Source organism: Chaetura pelagica, unplaced genomic scaffold (assembly GCF_000747805.2).
Source record: "Chaetura pelagica isolate M959 unplaced genomic scaffold, ChaPel_1.0 scaffold962, whole genome shotgun sequence".
Classification (NCBI taxonomy): Eukaryota; Metazoa; Chordata; class Aves; order Apodiformes; family Apodidae; genus Chaetura; species Chaetura pelagica.
The window spans coordinates 50,297-71,879 of NW_009952479.1; the positions used below are offsets into that span (position 1 = coordinate 50,297).

Here is a 21,583-nt window from a genome sequence, read left to right on the forward strand (position 1 = left end):
GGGGCGATGGCAGCGGAGGCTGCCCCGACGGCCCCCGCAGCCCCTTGCTCATCCCCACCACGGAGCACAAACCGCCGCCAAACCCAGCCCGGGCTCAACAGCGGCGCTGTCTCCCCGTGGGGCGGCCCCGGCTGCCCCAGCCAGCCGCCTTCTCCTCCCCCGATGCCCCTGGGATGTCCCCAGCTCCTCTGCAAGGAGCTTCCAGCCCTCCCTGTGGCACCGGAGGAGCAGCTCTCCTGCCCTGCAGCACCAGCCTGCCAAGCCCCGAGCAGCCGGGCACTGCTAAACCTGCTTCAGAAAGCCTGAGCTTCCCCCAGAAGGGAATTCAACTGGAAATTCAAGGCCCAAAGCAGCTTTACTCCTTTTCTTCATGTTTAACAGTTATTTTTAGCATGCTACAATATTTATTAGCAGGCAAATAAAATGGAACAAACCTCAGCAGAGCAGCAAGACTAAGTGAGATCCCTGACTCCAAAGGGGCTTATTCCAGAGCTGGATCTCCCCTGCCTCAGAACATCCTCCCTCAGGAGCAAAACCTGCAGGGAGCTCAGGCTGGACACAGCAGGTTTTGGGTCTCCCCCCAACCTCCAGTACAGGTGAGGGAAAGGTGGCCAGTGAGAAACTGTTTGCAACCAGCAACCCTGATCCAAGGGGAATATTCTTCCCCAAATGAGAAAAATCCAGTGCAAACACCTTTGTTTAGGAACAGAAATAAAAGAAGGTAACTGAGCTGATGCTGCCGGGTGGAGAAGCAGAAATAAAGGTGTTTGCATCACCCCCCAGGGAGGGAGAGCTGAGCTGGAGCAGGGCTGGTGGGATACAGGGAAGGGCACAGGGAGAGCCACCCAGTGCCTTGGCAGCAGGGACAGGGAGATGGGAGGGAAGGAGAGCCCTTGACTCCCCCACCTACCCCTCCATCCCAGCCCTGCTACACCCAGGACAGAGCGAGCCCCAATGTCACCACAGCCCTGGTCCACAGGCAGCTCCCAAAAAGAAAATTTCCCTCCCTTCTCTCCCAGGGGAAGCAGTGGGATGATGCTCCTGCAGAGCCCCCTTCCAGGAAGGAACCACAACCATCACAGCATCCACAGGAGCAAGTGCCAACCTCAACACCCTAAACCTAACCTGCTAATTTACTAACTGGGCCACAGAGAAGGAGAAGGTGAGGAGTGAAACGAGTCCAACCCTGGCTGATCCAGTGCAGCAGCACAAGGACCATCCCACTGTGATCCTGGTTTCCCAGTACAACTGAACCCTGGATCAGACACAGCCATGCTCCCGGGCAGGAGTCAGCCCCAAACACTGCACCATGGGGGAAACTCCCCCTTATTTTAGTGATGTTAAGGTGTCTTTTTTAGTTTTAATCGTGACTTAACTACGTGACTTAAGGCCTTATTTACATCCCTGATTTCAACCTTGTTTTGCAAGTATACTTTTAATTATTTTAGTAAAGAAAGGCTCCTCTTAATGGCTGCAGCCAGTTAGAACATGTCAATCCACGAGCAGAGAGCCTACGCTTCAGATTTAGTATTCTCACCCCTTTATATACTTTATGTAAATATGCCTGATGTGCCATTGATTTATTCAGAGCCTTGATTTTTTCACACTTTATTACATTACAAAATGGCGAGCGACACGTCCTGCTCACTAGACACTTTTCATTTTGGATCTACTCAAAATGACAATAGGCTTTCAAAGAACGCATAGAAAGACAATTTAAATAAACCCCTTGCTAGATACACCAGATGTGCAGGAAAAAAATAGCAGGCAAAGCATGACAAGCTCTCCCTGCTGCACGCCAAGGAGAAGCACTGGCTTTAATCACCGTGCAGGGCTTTACCCATGGTCAGGTGCCTGTTGGGCTCCTGGCTGCTGCTCACACCTCCTCTCCCCAGGGATAAGAGGATCCTGCAGCCATCCCACATTTTGAGCCCCAGCCAAACGCATTTCTCACCTTGCCATGCCCTGACAACTGGCACCAGGGGCAGGTGCCTCCACACCAACCTTGGCAGCCCCAACCAAGACCTCACCCACAAACATGCACTGCCCGAGTGCTGCATTTTAAACTCAGACCTTGATTTAGGCTGTCAGCTTCAAATTCAGATTTAAAGCATAATCTAAATGAAACACCCAGTTTAAACTAGGAAAAAAAAAACCAACACAACAAAACAAACTGGTCTTGACCTGAGCACCTGAGGGGGCAGGGAGCTGGGCAGGGAGGCACTCGTGGTGGTCACCAAGAAGCTGGAGCGGGCACTGGAGCCACCCAGCAGCTCCAGAAAGCTTTTCTGGGTTTCTAGGTTGGAGAAACCTCAAATAACTCCCCCCATTTCCTCCCCCCCTCCCCATCGCATCCGCTGCCAACTCCCCAGCAGCCACTGACCTAATTAGCGGTGTCAGCGGCGCCGGGCGCAGCGGGGAGAGGAGCTGGGGGGAGATGCTGCCCTGGCTCTGGGCTGGGCAGAGTGAGGGATCCTGCCTGAGCCAGGGAGGCTGCAATCCCAGGGAGAGGGAGCCTGGTCCTGGTGGTCCCGGTGTTACCAGCTCAGCCAGGGACCTGCTGCCTCCTGCGCTGCCGGAGCAAAGCTGGGCCATGGGGGGTCCAGACAGAGCTGAGCAACCTCCAAACAGGAGCCAGACCATGTTACCCCCAACGGGTCTGACAGTAAGTTAGGACCCAGGAAATATACAAGATGAAACAAGGTGCTGCTCAGTCCCCAGCTCTAACAGCTGCTGTCATCCCTGGCACAGAAAAGCCAGGGCACAAAAAGGCCCTGCTTCCTGCACCACCCTCCCTGTGCCACCCCAAGCAGACAGCTAGAGATTTGTGAAGATGAAAAAGCACCCAAGAAATAGATGAAAAAGCACCCAACTAATGTCAGGACCTGAGCGCTTTTCAAACACAAGCTGCTGTCAGTGTAGGTAGTGCAGGAGAAACAGCAACATCACTACCAGACCTCAGCCAAGCCTTTAACAACCACCCATCCTTACCAGGGAAAATGAGCTCAAACCATTCTATCCAAGCCAGGAAAAAACAAATGAGCCAAGGGCAATGCCAGTCACTACCACACTGAGCATCATGACAGAAACCATCATTACAGATCTGTACTGGGCACTAGGTGGGCCTGCCCCTGCCAGCACCACAGGCCCAGCAAAGGACTGGTCCTGGAGACAAGAGGGACCAAGAGCAGGCAGAGCCAGGCTGTTCTTTGGGGCCACCAGCTCACCATGGTGGTCACAGCAAGGATCTCTGAGAGCAGAAAGGAATGCCACAGGGGAGGGCTTGGTGGCCATGCTTCTAGCTGGCACCAGGAGAGTTGCCAGGAGAGACCATGCATCCCTGCTGGCTCCAAACACTTGGGATCTCATCCCAGGGAGGGACCAGACAGGATGCTCAGCACAGAGTAGTGGGAAAAAGAGAGGAAAGGAGAGGATTCTGAGGGCTGTGCCAGGCTGGAATACCTGGAAGGGGTAAACACCATGAGAAAGGAGGATGTATTTAGGGTACCACTAGGGAGAATAATCAGAAAGTAACAGGGTAAAATAAGAAAGAAGTTAGGCTGATTAGCAGAGGAAGAGCATCTAAGCTGTTGAATGGTCTCAAGGAGTCCCAGCTGAAACCCCAGAGCCCAACTACAGAAAACAAGGAGCTGGGGATGCTCAGCCCTGACAGCTCCTGGGGAAGGAAAGGACTTTTCTTCAGTCCCAGAATTTGCTCCCTGCATGGAAGCTGGTGGGTTCTGGAGCACAAGTATCTACAGCTCAGCTGGGGAAGGTCTTTTAGTGTCACCCCCTGTGCTGCCCCCAAGGCTCCACCACCCCATGCCCAAGCCCTCCCCAGGATGCTGGGAGCTCTGCTGTTCTGATGGTTGGAGGTGGAATAACAGGCAGAGCAGATCCCAGGAAACACACCCTGAGCTGTGCCTGGCTCCACAGACACCCGCCTGCCTTCCCCCCCTGAGAAGGGCTGTCTCCCCTCCTTACAGTGCCTGTCTCACACATCTGCTCAGTGGAGCATCAGCCTCATCCTCTCGCTGCTCCTGTGAAGCACCATCCACGCATGTGATATTACATAAAATTCCCAGGGAGAAGCAGCAGGGAAGCGTGTTCTCCAGCTGGCTGTGCGGGGGCTTCACCATCAGCTGCTTGAAACCTTCCCTCGGTGCAGGGACTGCCCCAGTCAACACCTCCACACACAAGGTTTGGTACCAAGATGCTCCTCCACCACAGCCCTGACCTCCACAGGCAGGGGACCAGGAGACCAGCTTTCCTAAAGAGTAATTTGAGGCATCTCAGCCCAGAGAAAAGCAAGTTTAAGGCTTGTACCAGCTGCTTCTAGGTTTGTAGAGCAGGCTTGAGAACACCAGGCTCTGTGCCTGTAGCTCCCCTGGGCTGGAAGGGGTGCTGCCACAGCAGCCCAGCAAACCCACCCAGCCCCTGGCAGGAGGGTATGGAGACTGATTTCCTTCCTTCTGCTGCTGTCTCTTTCCTAAACACTCACAGACCACAAGGTCTGAAAAAGCTGCTTCAGCATGTGGCTCTTGTAGCACCTTGTCAGGACTTAAGAGGCTCCAGGCTGATGGGTGCTGGAAGCCCATCAGCACCCAGAGCCTCCTCACACACTCAGGGGGCTACAGCCCCATGGTGAGAGGGACTAACATCACCAGCACATGAGTTCAAAGCTAATCATAGAGTAAACAGAAAAAAAAAAAATACCACAAGGATGAGCTTTACACTGAGGTCCCAATACACCAGCAGATAACACCACAGAGCCACAAGAAGGCTCTGGTTGGTCCTTCCCCAGTGGGATGGCAAGGAGAACAAGGACACTGCCCCAGCTGCAGCAGCTCAGCCCCAGACCTGAGGCATTTCCCCCCCCAGTATTTCCCAGGCACATCTCCTGGGTTCCAACACCCAGCCTGACTCTGCTTAAAGCACAACAAAACCTGGAGAAAGTCACCTGCAGCCACGGGGCTTTTACATAATTCTTCTCTACTTGACTTTCACATAAGCCCTTGTAACCTGGTTTGTGCAAACTCCTCCTCAGATGGAGCTTCTCGACCTATACCTAAAATTATTTCTCCCAATGGGAATTATTGAAATGAGGTCTCAATTACAAAAGTTTATCATCCCCTTTTTTTGGCACACTAGTATTTATTACTTAAAATATTCCCACAGGAGCAGGTTTAGGGGTGGCCACAACAACACCCCTGGGCAGGAGCTGAGCTCCACAGCCCAGCACCCCAGCTCAGGCCAAGAGCTGGATCCAGCCTCACTTTTTAGTGTGAATTACAGTCTGCATCAGCTCAGTCTGATGGAGAAATCCAATTGCCAGCTGTTGCAGTGATTTGATAAATAGATGGAACCAACCTAATTCTATTGCTGAGCTCCTGATTCAATCAAGGTCCTAAACCCATCGCGACCTTGATTTCATGGCCTGATCATAACCAGCATTTAATGAAATTACCAGATTAGCTTCCTTGGTGACTGTTTAATCTTAACATTGTTTTCATTCTTCTTCGTAAAAGACATGAAGTGAATGGAATTCACTTTTATTCTCCTGGTTTTCAGCACAGATCAAAAAAATACCTCAGTACCTACACAAGTAAGAGGAGGTGGTGGAGGCAGTTGGCTGTCTCAGCTCTTGCTCCTCGTGGGTAACAAAAGCTTTGGACTGATTCATAAGGAATAAAAAGCCTGGCTTTATTGCGACACTCAGGAGCAACAACCCACAACTCCAACAGCTCTCTTGACCATAACAGACAAAGCTCTGGAGATGGCACATCACTCCTGTAGCCTAATTGCACTTGGAGCTGCTTTGAAGCTACACGAGTCGCCCTTGCTGCAAACCACGAGGTGTTTTAAATCCTTGACCTGTGACACCCACCCTCTGCTGCTAAACTCCACAAGAGACAGGAGCCAGATAATGTGGGAGTTGCAGACAACCCTAGATTAGCTCTCACCATGCACCGTGTGGCTGGAGCTCAGAAGACTCCTGCAAGTGTCCCTGAGCGTTCTACTGCTGCCTCATCCTGAGCAGACCTCCTCAAGCTCCATCTTCACAAAGCTGCTGCTCACCAGCCACAAGATAATTAGTTCTGTGCAGCCCCTGCTGAATATCTGCATTTACTTCTGCTTTATAAAGAGGGAAAATGTGAATTCAAGAGTAACAGGTGATGGTTGGGCTCTTACATCAGGCTTTCTGATCCAGCTAGCAGAGCACAGACCTCAAGCCACACCAGTACCTTGGGCCAGGTGAGGGCTGTCCTCTGCCACCCAGCAGAGTCTGAGCAGCCCCAATTCTCCTCTCACCTCAGCAGAGAGACAATGTTCCAGCAAGCAGGCCCCGGAGCTCCCGGGAGGGCAGCAGTGCCTCCCTCCCACCCACCCACCTCGCGCAGGCGACGACAAGATGCGGCCACTCAACAAGTGGTGAAAAGGCAGAAAGGAGTTCTGCTTCCTGTAGCATTAAATATGAAGAGATGATGACAGAGCATCAGACTGCTGACTGCTCCAGTAGCTTAAGTGTCTTCGAGGGTAAGATTATTGCTTCACTGAAGGTGACTGAGGCAGCTACCAGGACATTCCCAACAACAGCAGTTTCTCCCACGTCGAGACAAGGAATCCACAAGATTGGAAGGAAGAGCTCCAGCCACTTGTTGTCTGCTGGGGCTGTGGTCCCCAGGCATTGGGCTGATGAAGTCTTCAGCTTCCCATAAGCACCATGAGGTGCCTTCAGCAGCCTCCTCAGAGGGTTTTACAAGCCAGCCACAGGGGTGGCTCTGGGCCAGCTGAACAACCCCGACCACAGGCAGCAGCTCCCCTGGGCCCACAGAGTGGCTCTGGAGCCAGATGAGAAAGATTTCTGTGGAGCAAAGCCTGACAACACAGCACCAGCAGCTCTGCAGATGCTCCTGGTTCCCTAAGCCCAGTTCCAACACTGGCTCCAAGCTGGACCCACCCTTGCAGCAATCCCCATCCCCAATCTACAATGTCCAGGCAAGAGCAAGAGCAGAATGAAGGGTGCCCCAAAATGCCCTCTTTGTCTGTTGAGAGGGAATACCAGCATCACAGCCAGCTGGGAAAAGAGGGAAAAACTGCTGCCTCGGCTGAATTCAGCAATTTAACTTTGTGTTTTGGGCAGGGACACAGCAAGCAGCTGAGCAGTCTCATGGCTCTCTAAGCTCAAAAGCCACCAGAAGGCTTTTCCAGAGATAAGCGCTTCCTGAATACTTACTGCTGAAAGATTAAGGGAAGGAAAGCCTGATCCTGCTTCCCTGCCTCAAGCAGCCACTGCCAGGGCTGCCCCATCCCACCAAGGCAGGAGGGTCCCACCACTTCTCCCCTCCCGGCTGTGTAGAACTGATCACTGGGAAGGATTTTCCCCAATGCCAGTTGTGGGATGGGGCTCCCTGGGATGCCTGGCAGGAGAGGCACAGCTCTGCGGGGGTTTTGCCCTGTTGTTTCTGTCAGCAGCTTCAGCAGGTGGGGGACAACAAAGGCTTGATCCCTGAGGTTCCCCACATGGAGCTCAGCTCCCAGGAACACACCAGCCCCCCCGCGGTGGGCAGGGCCCCGGGTCTGCTCCATCCCACCCACCCCTCCATCCCACCCACCCACCACGCTCCAGCCGGTCCTGCCTCCAGCCCCCAGCTCGGTGCCGTGGGTGGCTGTGGGCACATTTTCCTCCTTCAGAGCTCACTCTGATTCACACCACCCAGAACGACCGATTTCCCAAATTCTAGTGCAATTAAGAATGCCAGTTCCCGAGCAGAGCAGGTGAAGTGCTGCCCTGTGCACAGCCCCAGGGAGGGAAGTGCCACCAGTGCTCGGATCCCCTCAGCAGACACAGATCACTGACATGTCACCAGTCTGTGGCACTGACAGTAACAGACCTTGGTCACAGCATCACACACTCTCAAGCCTCAGAGACATGACTAGGTCACTTCTGGCTTCAGGGTTCATCTTCTTTTTACAAGGGCAGTGAGCAATAGGACAAAGGGAAATGCCTTTAAACTAGAAAAGGGGAGATTTAGGTTGGAAATTGGGAAAAAATTCTTCACTGTGAGGGTGGTGAGACCCTGGTTTCCAGGTTGCCCCGGAAAGCTGTGGCTGCTCTGTCCCTGGAAGCATTCGAGGGGCTTGGAGCAACCTGGGCTGGTGGGAGGTGTCCCTGCCTATGCAGATCTAGATGATCTTTAAGGTCCCTCCAACCCAAACCATTTAGTAATTCTATTAATCAGGTTGGACTAGATGATTAAAAAATGGACATGAGCCACCAATGTGCAGCTGAATCTCAGAAGGCAAACAGCATCCTGAGCAGCATCAAGAGAAGTGTGGCCAGCAGATCAAGAGAGGTGATTCTGCCCCTCTACCCAGCTCCGGTGAGACCTCACCTGGGGTACTGCATCCAGCTCTGGAGCCCCCAGCACAAGAAGGATGTGAACCTGTTGGAGTGTGTCCAGAGGTGGGCAACAAAAGTGATCAGAGGACTGGAGCACCCCTCTTATGAAGACAGGCTGAGGAAGTTGGGGTTGTTCAGCCTGAAGAAGAAACTCCAGGGGGACCTTATGACTCTATGATCCTTGAGGTTCCTTCCGACCTGGCATTTTATGATTCCCCTTTTCAAGGTGCTCCTCATGCCACAGGGGTCTGGCAGCGTCACTCAAGGCCTTCCACTGCAGGTTTCAGGTGGCTGCATCAACCCCTTGGTAAAATCTGCCACATTCAGCCAGGCTCCAGGTGGAGCTGGACCCGCAGGTCACGGGGAGGTGTGTGCTGGGTGCTCCTCAGCGAGATGCTGCCCCCCCGACCCCCGAGATGTGCCCAGCCCAGGGCGCAAACTGGCAGGGACCCCTCAGCGCGCCCGGAACCGCAAACACTGAAGCAAAACACCGTCCCCAGGCCGGGGGATCTGGCACAACAGGGTGGGGGGGTGGGCACAGCACCTGCCCGCGGGGCCGGCACCCACCCCCTCCGCACCCTCCTCCCCCGGGGTGGCCACGAGACCATCCCACGCCCGTCACGGGCTGCACCCCCTCCCTATCCACACCTCCCACCCCCCCCACTGCTGTGCCCGTTCTCAGAACAGCACCAGCCCTGATCCAAACACCTGCGCGAGGGGGGTCACCCCCTGCCCTGCACCGGGACAAGACGCAGCCCTGGCCCAGGGTCCTACCTGCAGCTCCTTGTCAGAGTATTTCTGGGGGTTTTTGCTGCCTTGGCTCTTCTTCCGAAGTTTCTTCAGCTCTGCCTGGCACTTGTCAAGTGAGTCCCCCTTGCTCCTTTGCTCTGTCTGGTATTTTTTCAGCGCAGCCTGGATGTGACAGGAGAAAGCCCTGAGCAGCTGAACCCCGGTTCCTGCTGCTGAGGGTTGGCAGAAGCAAACAGACCCCCCCCAGATTCTGGGAGCAGCAGGATCCCCACAGCCTGGAGAGCAAACGGGGGTGGCAATAGCCTGACATTGGGGAAAACATTGTTCTGTGCTTGGTGACATGTGGGGCAGCCAGGGACTCATCTGTTACCAGGGACATGGGCACAACTGTTCCCAAGCAGGGAGCAGGGGACAAGAGGGGAAGTGGGCAGCAGGGACAGGAGACATGGAGATGCCCAAGCCAACACTTGAGCTGCTGGACAGTGGGGTCTGAAACTCACACTCAGGTACCGAGAGTCCAGCTCCACCTTCTGCTCCAGCTGCGTCAGGAGCTCATTGTGGAAGGACTTGAGCTGCAGGCAGAAAGAGAGGACACGGTTCTTGGCAAGAGCTGGCAAACCCTGCCCCAGGAGCACCAGGGCAGGCAGGAGCTGGGCAGACAGAGCAGAGGCTGACAGCAGTGGAGGACAGACACTCAGAGAGGGACCCAGTGAGGCAGAAGCAGATGCCCAAGCAGACCAGACCCTTTGCAGATCCACTTCAGAGGGGCTGGTGTCACCCAGACAGAACACAGAAAACTATTTTCTTGGCTGGAACACGGACAGACACTCACCATCTCCTCCAGCTGGTTCTGGATCTGCCTGTGGACTTCTGCCATCTGGAAGAGCACATCTCCTGCAAAGACAGGATGTGGGGAGAGGGCTTGAGGTGCTGAGCTTGGGGGGACACCCTGGGGCAGGGGCAGGCAGCACCCTGCTGTCAGAGAGGGATCCACATCCAGACCCTCAGGTGCTCCTGGGGCACCCCTGGTGCCCATCTTCAGGGAGCTGTAGGTGAGGTGTTCATCTGAGACACTTAGACCAAAGCATACAACCCAACTGCCCAGATAATGAAGGAAGCAGGTGGAGACACAAGCTGCTGCACTAATAACTGAGGTGGGAATTTAACCAGCATGGTTACAGCCAGTAGCTTTGCCTGATGTTCTCCCTGCTGCATGCACAGCCCAAAGCCAGGCACAGATCACCTCCCCGACAGTGGATTCACAGCCTTGGCACTCAGTTCAGGTCACAGGGCATGGAGCTAATCCCTAGGTTGATATTTGCCCCAAAACCACTGGACCTGTTCAGCTGTGGCAGCTGAGCCATGGCCTGGGGCTGCTGCCAGCACCACAGCTCAGTCCCAACGGCTGTGGGATCCCAGCTCTGCTTTGTCTCTTCCTCTCATTTTTCTTTTCAAAGGCAGAATTCCCCAAGCCACACACCCACCAAGCTTTTCCTGGGAGGAAGGGCTGTGTCCTGCCTCAGCAGAAGCCCCAACGTGCTGGAGCCGGACACACACGGGAGCTGCAAGAATGTCTTGCGGGCCAGGAGCCAGCGCTTCCGCTCCACTGAGAGCCCGACCCGGGATCAGAGCAAGTGCCCGGGACAGCCCAGCCCCTCAGCTCTTCCTAAGGGCTGAGTTAGGAAGCTCTGACTTCCAGCACAGCAGTTCACAGCTTCCCAGGAGGTTTCCAGCCTTCACAGAGCTGTTTGCAAGCCCAAAGCCATGAGCTATGTCTCTGAGCTACCCTGGTCTCAGTTCCACAGCCGGTGGCTGGGAGCCCCTGACACCCACTGGGGCTCTCCAAGGGAAGCAGGATCCCTCATCCCACCCCAGAAAATGCAGAGCAGTGCCTGGGGTAACTCAGAGCTCCAAACATACAGCCCATAAAAACACACATTGTTTTTTAAAGGACAGAACAGCAACCCCAGCAGTGGGAAATGTAATGGGCAGGAGACACCAGCCCTGGAGGTGTCCTGGCTGCTGCCTCCTGTCCTGCCCCAGCCAGAGCCTGACCCTGGCAGCAACACCCGAGCTCTGGGTGTATTTAGAGAGTGAAAATGCTAGTTCTCTGCAAGGTCCATCCTGCCTCCTCTGCACATGGAGTCAAATCTCAGCAAAGTGAGACCAAGATGTGCCAAATCAGTGTCCCCCTGATGCAATGGACACCGTGGGACCCCCTGGGCACAAAGCAGATGGTGTGTGCGGGGCCAGGCTCAGCCCACCCTGGCACATGGGTCACACTCCAGCCCAGTGTCACCACCACCAGCCAAGTGGGAATGACCTGGCCTGACGTTCCTTTGCTCTAGGAAGTGAAGCAATTTGTACTTTGTCCCATACACCGTGTCTCAAAACCTTCCACAAACATTAACATCCAGCCCCTTTTTGTCCTTGAGGGGCATTGGGTTGATGCAGCCACAGAACCAGCCGTGGCACCAGTGGGTGCTCAGCCAGCACCAGTGCCACCACCCCCCGTGTCCGCCTGCTCAGCACCTGGAGAGAGCAGCCCAGCACAAACCATCCCATGTGCCAAGACATCCGTGGCCACTGAGACAGCTGGGACTGTTACAGCCCCTCCACGAGGTGCTGAGCCAGGGGGAGCAGCTCCCGCCGCTCCAGCAGTTCCTCAGGTCTGTGGTGAAGAGCTCACGGATGAACCCACCCCCCGGGCAAGGGGTCACCCCCAGGAGACCGCCAGGAAGTTGCTCTCCGGTCAGGCTGCCACGGCTCAATCATGGGAAGTGCACAAATTCCCACTGCAAGGAGGCAATGACGTGACAGCTTTTCCAAGAGGACAGCAGTGCAGGGCGGCTCGTTCCTTCCAGAGCTCACACCACCCCCTCTCCCTTTCACTTCCTGTTTGGCTGGAGTGGAAACCCTGGCTGAGAAAGCCAGTGCTGGGCTGACCGAGGGCTCACTGGCCACTGCTGAGCTGCCAGACTCCCAGAGAGCAGGGACCAGGGTACTTGGAAATTATCTCCATATCATAGAATCCCAGACTGGGTTGGGTTGAAAGGGGCCTTAAAGATCATCTAGATCCAACCCCCTGCATGGGCAGGGACCCCTCCCACTGGCCCAGGTTGCTCCAAGCCCCATCCAACCTGCCCTTCAACACTGCCAGGGATGGGGCAGCCACAGCTTCCCTGGGCAACCTGGGCCAGGGTCTCCCCACCCTCACAGGAAAGAATTTCTTCCCAATATCCAACCTAAACCTCCCCTTTTCCAGTTTAAAGCCATCACCCCTTGTCCTACTCCTTGCTGCCCTTGTCAAAAGTTCTTTCCCAGCTTTTCTGTAGATCCTTGAGGTACTGGAAGGTGCTTTAAGGTCTCCCTGAAGCCTTCCAGGCTGAACAAACACAACCCTCTCAGCTTGTCTCTAGAGCAGAGCAGCTCCAGCACCTCCCTCATGGCCTTCTCTGGACTCCTTGTCTGGTGCTGGGGGTCCAGACTGCAAGGGGAGGGGGTCTCACCAGAGTGGAGTCAAATCCAGTCACAGTCCCCACCAGGTTCCTTACCCAAGGAATTAAACAGTTCCCAGCAGCCAGTGAGGCTCGTGGTGTCTCTCCCACGACAGAGATAACCATCTTTTCGTTCAGACTTTCTCCACCTCCCAGCTCTTATCACAGTGTGAGCACAGGATGGTTCAGCCCCACATCAAAGCAGGCAGTGGTGCAAAACCTTTCCCACCCAGCACATCTGCCGCTTTGCAAGCTGCTCCCCATCCCAGGCAAAGGCATCCCACGGTCATCTAGTTCCAATCCATCTATTTCACTCAAGCCACTCAGACTAATTCAGGGTGGAAGAAGTTAAACTGATGCTGGAAAGTTCCCGACACCGGCTCAGAAGAGGATCCCTGGCATTGCACTGACAGGAGATACTGCACAGCCCCGGCAGGGCCGGCCCCCCAGCACAGCACAGCCCAGCCCCCCAGCACCACAGCCGCCCACACCACTGCTGGTTTTGCATCACGCCCCAGCGGTATTTGTGAATTAAACACTATTTAATTACCCCTGCGCAGCCGGGCAGGGAGTGGGGCGAGAGCCCGGGTCACGCTGAGAACTGTACACAGAGTGTGAGCACCGTGCCAGCCGTGCCCAAAACACATCCTACAGGGCAAGAAATTCACCCTTCAGGGTCTCACCTCAGCCCCGAGGCAAAAATAAAGCTGGGGAAGGGCAGAGCGAGGGGTTCAGCTGCCACCCCGCCGGGCTCCCGCACCTTGCTGCGGGGTGCGGAGCACAAAGGGGCGAGGAGGAGCTGCTATTTACGGCTGGCTGACTCACAGTATCGTTCTGGGAGAACTATAGGGGCTATTGTGGGCCCTTCCCTACCGCACCCAGCCAGGAACAAGCAAACAGGTTGTGCCACATCCCTCCCATCGCTGCCGGCGCTGCCAGCCCGGCACCCGAGCCAGCTGCCCCTCCAGAAGGCAGAGCCATAGGAACCCTCACACTTCACTTCTGAGTTTTTCAGAGCCTAAGGATTATTTCCCCCACCCCCTTTTCTCTAGCTCGATACGAGCTGTTTTTACTAAAAATACCAAACAATGGATGGGCGAAGGAGCCAAACTGCTCTGAGCCCGAACGTGTTGATGCTTGCGAAGGGCTGAAGCAGCAACCCAGCCTGTCCCGCGGCCACCAGGGGTGCTTGGCCCAGCAAACAGCACTTGCATCTCACCAGCATCGTGCCCTGCTCCTGCGAGATGGAGGATGCTGCCCCTTCAGCCTTATTTTCCATCAAGGCTACTTGCTTTGAAGATTCAGATCACAAATAAAGAGTGTGAAAGGATGAAACAAGAGGGACTCGGCTCCTCGGCTCTTGGACATTCTGCTGGACTTCTCCTGGTTGCTTTTTATTAAGGGAGACCAGGGAGGGCAATGGTGCCACCAAGGGAAGGAACCAAGCCGACAGAAAATGAATATTAATACGAAAAAGCAACTGACAGTGACAGGGCAAAGGGAGCTCCTGAAGCCAAAGAGCAGGGGGAAAAAATAATCTGTTTTGCAATGGTGGGTGAAATGCCATTAGCTGAATCCTTTGATGCCAAGTGAGCACTTCACCCAGGGAGGGGATGTGGCCCAGCCAGCGAGTTCCCTGGGCACATGGAGATGTGACAGCACCAGGTGCCTGGAGGAGAAGGGGCTGGGAAGTCCCTGCACCAGGCACAGAGACAGCACATGCCACCAAGGAGCCCTCAAGACCCTGGGAGAAACACTTTGGAGCCTCAAGCCTGACACCAACACAGCATCTTCGATTCCAGCTCTGGCATTCACACACAAGACAATGTGGGGGGAGAAGATCCCTGTTTGTGCAGTGGGAAGGACACCAGTGTGGGGAAACAAACCCTTCTCCTTTCTGATTCAACCAGTTCCTCCACAAAAAGGTTTCACTGATCACAGCCCCAGGGGATGGTACCGATTTGTTGGTGTTAAATTAATAACTCATTGTCATGCCAATGACCAGGTCTGTCAGCAGCTGCTGCTTTAACCCAGCCTGGCAAAGCTGAAGACATTTTAAAGGGTAGAGACAAGGTAAAAAGACACAGTAAAGAGAAAAGCAGAGGTTCCTTGGGCAGGTTCAACAACACATCTCTGGTAACCGGCTCCCTCGGGCTGGACAGTTGCCACTGACACTTTAACTGTGGACAGAGCAGACGCCCTGTGCTTCAGAACCACCCCTCTGCATCAGCATTAATTACCACGACGCACAGACCGGCGAGTTCCAGGCACCAAACTACTCTGGTGGTGGTACAGGATTAATTAGCTCCAGAGGACAGGACTGCACAGAGCTCCCTCCACCAGCCTGGAGCCAACTTGGACCCACAGGAACTGATCCAGGCAGGACACACCTCCAGGACCCCGGGTTGGCCACACGCTGTGCCCCTTCCTAAAATCCCCCAAGCTCCAGCACCATCGGTGACTGGCACAAACCAGCCCACGGACACTCATGTGGCCCCTCTGCCCCTCCCTAAGGTCCGAGCAGCCCTGTGGGAGCTCAGCAGCAGGTTTGCATCCCTGGGAGGTACCAGCACCAAAAGTGAATCCCAAACATCACACCCAGCTGCTACGAGTTGGAAACCCCGGCAGGCAAGGGGCGCTGTGCAGATGCTCAGTTAACGCCCTCCACCCTTAAGTACCAAACAGGCTGGTGAGGAGCAGCCTCCTGCCAGGGCACCCTGTTCTCCTCAGGGGATGGCAGGCAATGAAAAGGCAGCAAAGGCAGAGTGGCCCCTTTCGGAGGCAGGCAGCAGTTTTTAAGGTTTTTCTTGTGTTTCTGACCTTTTAGCAAGCCCATTCCTACAGGTTCCTTCCCTAAGGGTAGGATGCAGCTTGGACCTGAGTCCTGAATTTCTGGAGCAATTTCTCTGTCAAATCAGAAGTGGAAATGCAGGCTCAGAAATCCCTCCTTCCACCAGCACAAAGTTGTGACCCACAAGGCATTAAGAGCATTGTTACGTCCAATTTTAAAAGGATCAAGCAACAAGATAACTGCTGCTCCCACACACGGGAGGGTCTCCATGGGAAGGTGGACCTCACTGTGGGGACATCAAGTCACCCCTCTCAGGCCAGTACCTCCAGCAGCTCAGGTTGGGCTTTTCTGGACCCCTGGCAGGTCCCCAGTGGAGACTGGGCACCACAAGCACCACCAGCTCTGGTGGCCCCTGGTCACACACTGAACTCCATGACCTTTGACATTTGTGGGATCTGTATCTGCATCTCTGCTGCTGCAGGAAGCATCTACCCAAAACAACTGCAAATCCAATTAAGGGATTAATCCCTCTGTGCAGAGGACTCCAGAGCACAAAGCCTCCCAACCTGCCACCAAGAGCCAGGCCCGGGAGCTGCAGCAAAGGCAAGAGCCTGAACTCCTGGGGCAGCCACGGGCATCTCCCCAGGCTGGGCTGCTCCTGGCCTGGAGCACAGGGCACAGGCTGGTGGCACCAGGGCTCTGTGGCAGCTCCAGGGCAGGACCAGGCTCTGTGCCCAGCTCAGCATTCCTGCTAGACAGCTCCCCTGCATCCCTCCGTGGTGCTCATCAGTGCTTTGAAAGCTGCACAGAGAGGGTTTCATGCTCTTGAAGCCCAGTGTCCTCCACTCACACCAACAACTCCACAGCAGATGATGACTGGACCACAAAGGTGCCACCAGTCCTGATCGTACGGTGCAAATTGTGCATCAGCAGAAGCTGTTGTCTACCCAGGGCTCATTTCAGCTATACAATGGACAACTAACTCCTGCTCCAGCTTCAGTAAGAGCAGCCCTCACTATTCAAGAGGACCTGGGAAAAAAAAATCCACTAAGACAAACCCACCTCCAGCCCCAGAGGGGTTTCCCGTGGGTGCTGTGCAGCCCCAGCACCTCCCTGAGCTCTCAGCCCACTGGGAACTGCCTCTGGCCCTGCTCACCAGGCAGGGAGTTCTCTTGGGAAGAATCCCTCCCCCCCCTTTTCATGACTTTGCTGTGGCCTAGTTTTCAAGAGGGACAAAAGAAACACCATTTTGAATCACATCCAAGGGATTTGTGTGGGAGCTGGACAAGGGCCAAAGTCACCTGAGCACTCTGAACAGAGCCCCTCAAAACAGTCTACAGTTCCCAGACCAATCCCAGAACAAACCATCACTGACCAGGCACTGATCACACCAGCTTCCCAAAAGCCAACACAGCAACCACTGATGTGAGGAGGAGCATAAGGAACCCCTCTTAAAGAGGAATTGGCTGGGGGCGGGTGGTGGGGCTGGATCTAATCCTCCAAGTACCAGGAACTGGGTTGAGCAGGGAGGGGAAAAGCTCTCCTGCCATCCCTGCCCAGCCATCCTGCTCCCAGGAATGTGGGGCCAGACAGAGCCCCAGCCCTGCCAGACCCTGCACCCCGGAGCCTGAGCTGCTGAGCCGATTACAGCTCCAGCACCACGTTAGGGCTGGTTTTCCATGACCACCCGGGATTATCCCGTCTACGTGTGGCTGCTAAAATCTGGTGGAGAATTTACCAAAAAATGCAAGGTGCTCAGCAGCTGGGGAGCAGAGACACAAGAGCAGAGGGGGCTGGAAACAAACATGAGCTGCAGTCCCAAACAGAGCATCCCAGAGCCCTCCCTGGCATCTCAGAAAAGCTTTCCCTGTCCAGGAAGAAACTCCCCACACAGGGGAGGAACAGGGGGGGCACATTCATACAAATGGCAGTGATGAACATGCCCATTTGCTGCCGCCCCCAGTAGGGTGTGAAACAACCCAGACCCCAGCTCTCCTTTCCGGCACTATCAGCAATCACAGCACAGGGACTGATAAGGTGAAGGTGTTCCCAAGAAAAGCTGTACCTTTGGGAGCACAGCCCCCAGCTAAAGCCTTTTTCAGCCCCTGTTTACACAGCCTGCCGGGAGGGGGTTGTGTCCCTGGCTGTTATCAGCTCCAGCAAACTGCAGCCAGAAAATTTGATCTCAACTTTCTTCTGCAGGGAGCAGCTGCCACAATAAGTAGCTGCAAGATCAACAGCACAAGAGGGCCAAGGAGCAGGAGCTGCCAGGATCCTCCCTGGGATGCGCTCACACTGAGGGTGGAAGGTGCAGTGATTCGGAAACTTTAAATTAAAAAAAAAACCCAACATTAAAAATGCTCCAGCCACACACCAAATGCACTTCAGGAGATTGCAGGAGGGCACCAAGGATGCCTGTGGTCAAACATCTGCCCTTGGGTGAGGAGCCAAGACCATCACAAGACACCAAAGCTGGGTTTTAAGCACAAAGCCTGGAGATGCTCTGAAGGGCAGGCAGGGGCTGCAGCCCCCAAGCTCCTGCCCTTGTATGGCTGAGCTGCCTCTGATAATGTTTTCCCAAGCTTTGGCTTCTTGAAGGAAGAAGCTGCTGCATCTTTCACCCCAAAGAGGCAGAAGAGAAAGCCCCCAGCAAGGTCTGCAGAGCCTCTGCAATCTCAGTCGCCGCACACAAGGCTCTTCTGTTTTATTTATTAAGCAGAAGCAGATTGCTACAGCAGCTTTAGTCCAAGCGATAGAATCTGTTTCCATAGACACTTGGTGCTTCCCAACACCATTCCAAGGCAGGCAGGGAGCTGTGCACAGCCCAGCCAGGGCTGGAGCAGCCTGGGTCTGGGGGAAGATACTAAACACAAGGCAGCAAAGCCCTGCTTGCCCCTTGCTTCATCAGCCTTGAGTAATTTCAGCTCAACCTCTTCCCTGTTATTTGACCTCCTCGGAGAGATCCCATTAACGAGGACAGTTTGCCACCTCCCAGCACTGCCATCCAGTGAGCCAGACCCAGAGGAGAAGTTCACCAGGAACTCCAAAGGCAATGAAGCCAAAACCCACCTCAGCTCCATGAGGTGTGTTGAGAGGCTGCAGCATCCCAGGGAGATGCCCCTGGCAAGGCAAGACAAAAACCCCAGCACAGCCCCTCTCTGCAGACACCACGAGCTCATTGTGTCCCTAAATCCCATCACTCAGAACAGCAAGCTTGGGTTTTTTTATTAAGCTACATTATCAGGAAATTCAGAGACACTCTGGCCACTCGCAAGGCAGAATCAGCTCCACATTGAGCTTGTTATGCCCATGAACACCAAAAACCTGGTTTCATCCCTGTGCTCAGCACCAGTGACTCCATTTAGTAGTAAATTGGTGACTTACCCAATTCTTTAGATCCTTGGCTTTCACTAGCCAACTCTCCCATCTTAACCAGAGCATCAAAGTATCCTTTTGCTGCGTAGGTCATACCTAGAAGCATCAAAAACCATGGGTTATATCCTCATTAGTGGCTATTAGAGCTTGTGTGGCACTGAATAGATTCTAGACATTAAAACAGACATTACTCCAAAGGGCTTAACACCATGGGAGAGGGACTGAAAAACAAACAGAAGAAAAATGAGTGGAGAAAGAAGAAAGCTGGAGCAGCAAGGTTTCAGGGCTATTCAGGAGGAAAAAAAGGTACGTGCAGGAACTTGGTGGTTTTCATTCCAGTGTAACCATCAGCCTGCTTAATGCTGCTCAGAAAAATCACTGTGGAATAATTGAATATCACAGACTTTCATTATAGTTCAGTCTTGTTTGTTGACATTCCAGCTACACACTCCACTTTAATCAGATAAGCAGGGGGTTTCCTCTAATCACCAGAACATGTTGTACAGCTTTAGCTCCACACCAGCAAATTCTGTGCTGAAGCTGCTTCCAGCACGATTTACTGATTAAAACACTTCCTTCAGATGCCCCAAGATCCAAAGTGAAGGATGACCAAAGACAATTTTAAAAATTACAGGAAGATCTGGGGCTTCAAAGCTTATTCACAGCAGGGAAGTGAGAAAAACAGAAAACAAGTGATTATACTGGTGACCCACAAAACGCTGCAGTTACCACGTGCCCAGCTTAAGCTGTGATAAAATGGCATTTAATAAACCAACTCCACCACCCGGGTAATTAAAAATTGCATTATCAGAATAACATTTTAAAAGAAGAAATTAAAAATGTGGTTCCAAGTGCAACCTCTTCCCCCACTGCCAGACCTGCCTGGAGCCCCAGCAGGGACAGGGCAGGGGAAGCACCCCCAGATCCCAGCCTCACTGGCATCCCTTGGGATAGCTGGAAATCCTTCGGGATAGCTGCTTGGGGGGGTGAAGTGCCCCATGCCCACGGATCACAGCCCACGGCCCCTGCTCAGGGGACCAGGACAGACGAGAGCTGCCCGCATTATGGCCAGTTGATCCATTAAAACCTAATTAGAAACGAGGGTGAGAACTGGCAGGAAGGCAGCGAGCACCCGGGTACCCGGGGGGGCTGCGGCTTTAAAGCTCCTTCACCCAAACACCCAGGGACCTCAGCTGACTTGTGGGAATTCGGGTTTGCTGCAGGCACCGATCCCTCCCACAGGTCGGATTTCACACACCGGCGTTTAACAACATCAGACACCGAAAATACTTTTCTCCACCGGCTGAGCACTGTGACAGCTCCTGCCCCGCGGGCATCTTCCCTGAACCAATTACAAAAATAAAATCCAAGAGCCGTGCAGGGCAGCTCCGAAGTGAGCAGAGCCCTTCCCAAAAGGAATCTGCTGCCTCTGGGGTGGAACAAAGCCTCAAACATCCTTAAAACCCAGGGCCCGGGCAGCATGCAAAGGCATTTTAAGTCAAAATAGTGTTGTTGGGGTTTTTTTAATCAGTTAATATTTTGGTTTTGATCAATTAAATCCACAGCTCCCTAACAGCCCCCATAAGACCCTGCATTTCCAATCAAGAGCCACCACCAATACTTAGGGGTTTTTTTCCTTGCAGTGCATTCTTCTGAACGTTTCAATAAAACCTTTAAACAGAACTTAAAAGCTTAGTTCTAAATATTTTGAAGCAATGTTTAAAGCTCAACAGGTTGGAGATGTGTTTGCCCTCTTGCCACCCAACATTTTGTCACTCTAATCCTCTCCACACACCTGCCTTGCCCACCCTAACATGATGAGCTTTGCATTGAGGTCCAAGAACCACCTCCCTATTTCCTCCCATCACTCTCCCAGGGAAAAAGAGCATCCCAAGCTGGTTTTCCAGCTTTCCCCCTTCTGAGGCCATGCTCTCCAGACAGACCCTCCCCAGCCCCCCCCGTTTCAGGACCAAATGCATCAGCACTGCAGCTCCACTTACTTGCTAAGGCTTTTTCATAGGTCTTCCCCATAGAAATGAAATTCCTGAGGCTGGGATTGAACTGTTCCATGATTGTCTGGAGGAGAGAGAACATCACTGGGGTTAGCAGAGAGGACTGGGAGCTGGACAGAGCAGCTTCACACTCCCCAGGGGCAGCTGGGCTGAACTCTATGTTCATTAATGCAATAACAGAACAAAACCCTCCCACTCCTCTGGGCAGCCCAGCCCGACCTTCCCCACAGCTGCAAGGACACTGGTCCCACCCCCAAGGACACTGGTCCCACCCCCAAAAATCCTTAAGAACACCCATATATTGCAAATAATGCTCACAAGCAACAGCTCCTGTGCCAGGTGCCTTGTGCAGGTGCTTCACCATAAGAGATGAGTGTGTGCCCCAAGCAAGAAAATTATCAGATACAGCCAATATAACCCTAATAACCAGAGACAGCAGGGAATGGCCCTCAGACCAACCACTAAGATGACCTGAGTTCCAGGAGATGGTGTCTGGGGAGAGCAGCATCAGCGTGGTGCTCTCTATCCATCATGGAAATCGTGACAGATCCACCACGGACACACCAGAAGGGTGACCAGAGGTGACCACAGGTACTGGCAGTGGCCACCAAGGTGCTAAGACACAACAAAGCCCAAGGAGCTGTGCCAGCCACGGCTGAAGCCACGTGCAAGGAATTACACCTCAGTCCCAAAGCTCTCGGTGTCACTTTCCACCTGCCTAGAAACGCATAAATGAGGGTGTGGGGGAACAGCA

At 53.9% G+C, this 21,583-nt stretch overlaps 1 protein-coding gene across 1 annotated transcript in view; it reads right to left on the reverse strand.

The window, feature by feature from the left end:
* The window catches only part of BAIAP2 (BAI1-associated protein 2), a 32,603-nt gene extending 11,704 nt beyond the window's left edge, over positions 1 to 20,899 (reverse strand). Inside the window, exons 1-5 of the mRNA XM_010008626.1 lie at positions 20,818 to 20,899; positions 18,827 to 18,913; positions 9,987 to 10,048; positions 9,655 to 9,726; positions 9,179 to 9,316 (exon numbers count right to left, since the gene is read on the reverse strand). Coding sequence (XP_010006928.1) covers positions 9,179 to 9,316; positions 9,655 to 9,726; positions 9,987 to 10,048; positions 18,827 to 18,913; positions 20,818 to 20,887 — 429 coding nt within the window. The 5' untranslated portion in view covers positions 20,888 to 20,899. The remainder of the gene's footprint in view (positions 1 to 9,178; positions 9,317 to 9,654; positions 9,727 to 9,986; positions 10,049 to 18,826; positions 18,914 to 20,817) is intronic.
* Positions 20,900 to 21,583: the final 684 nt, after the last annotated feature.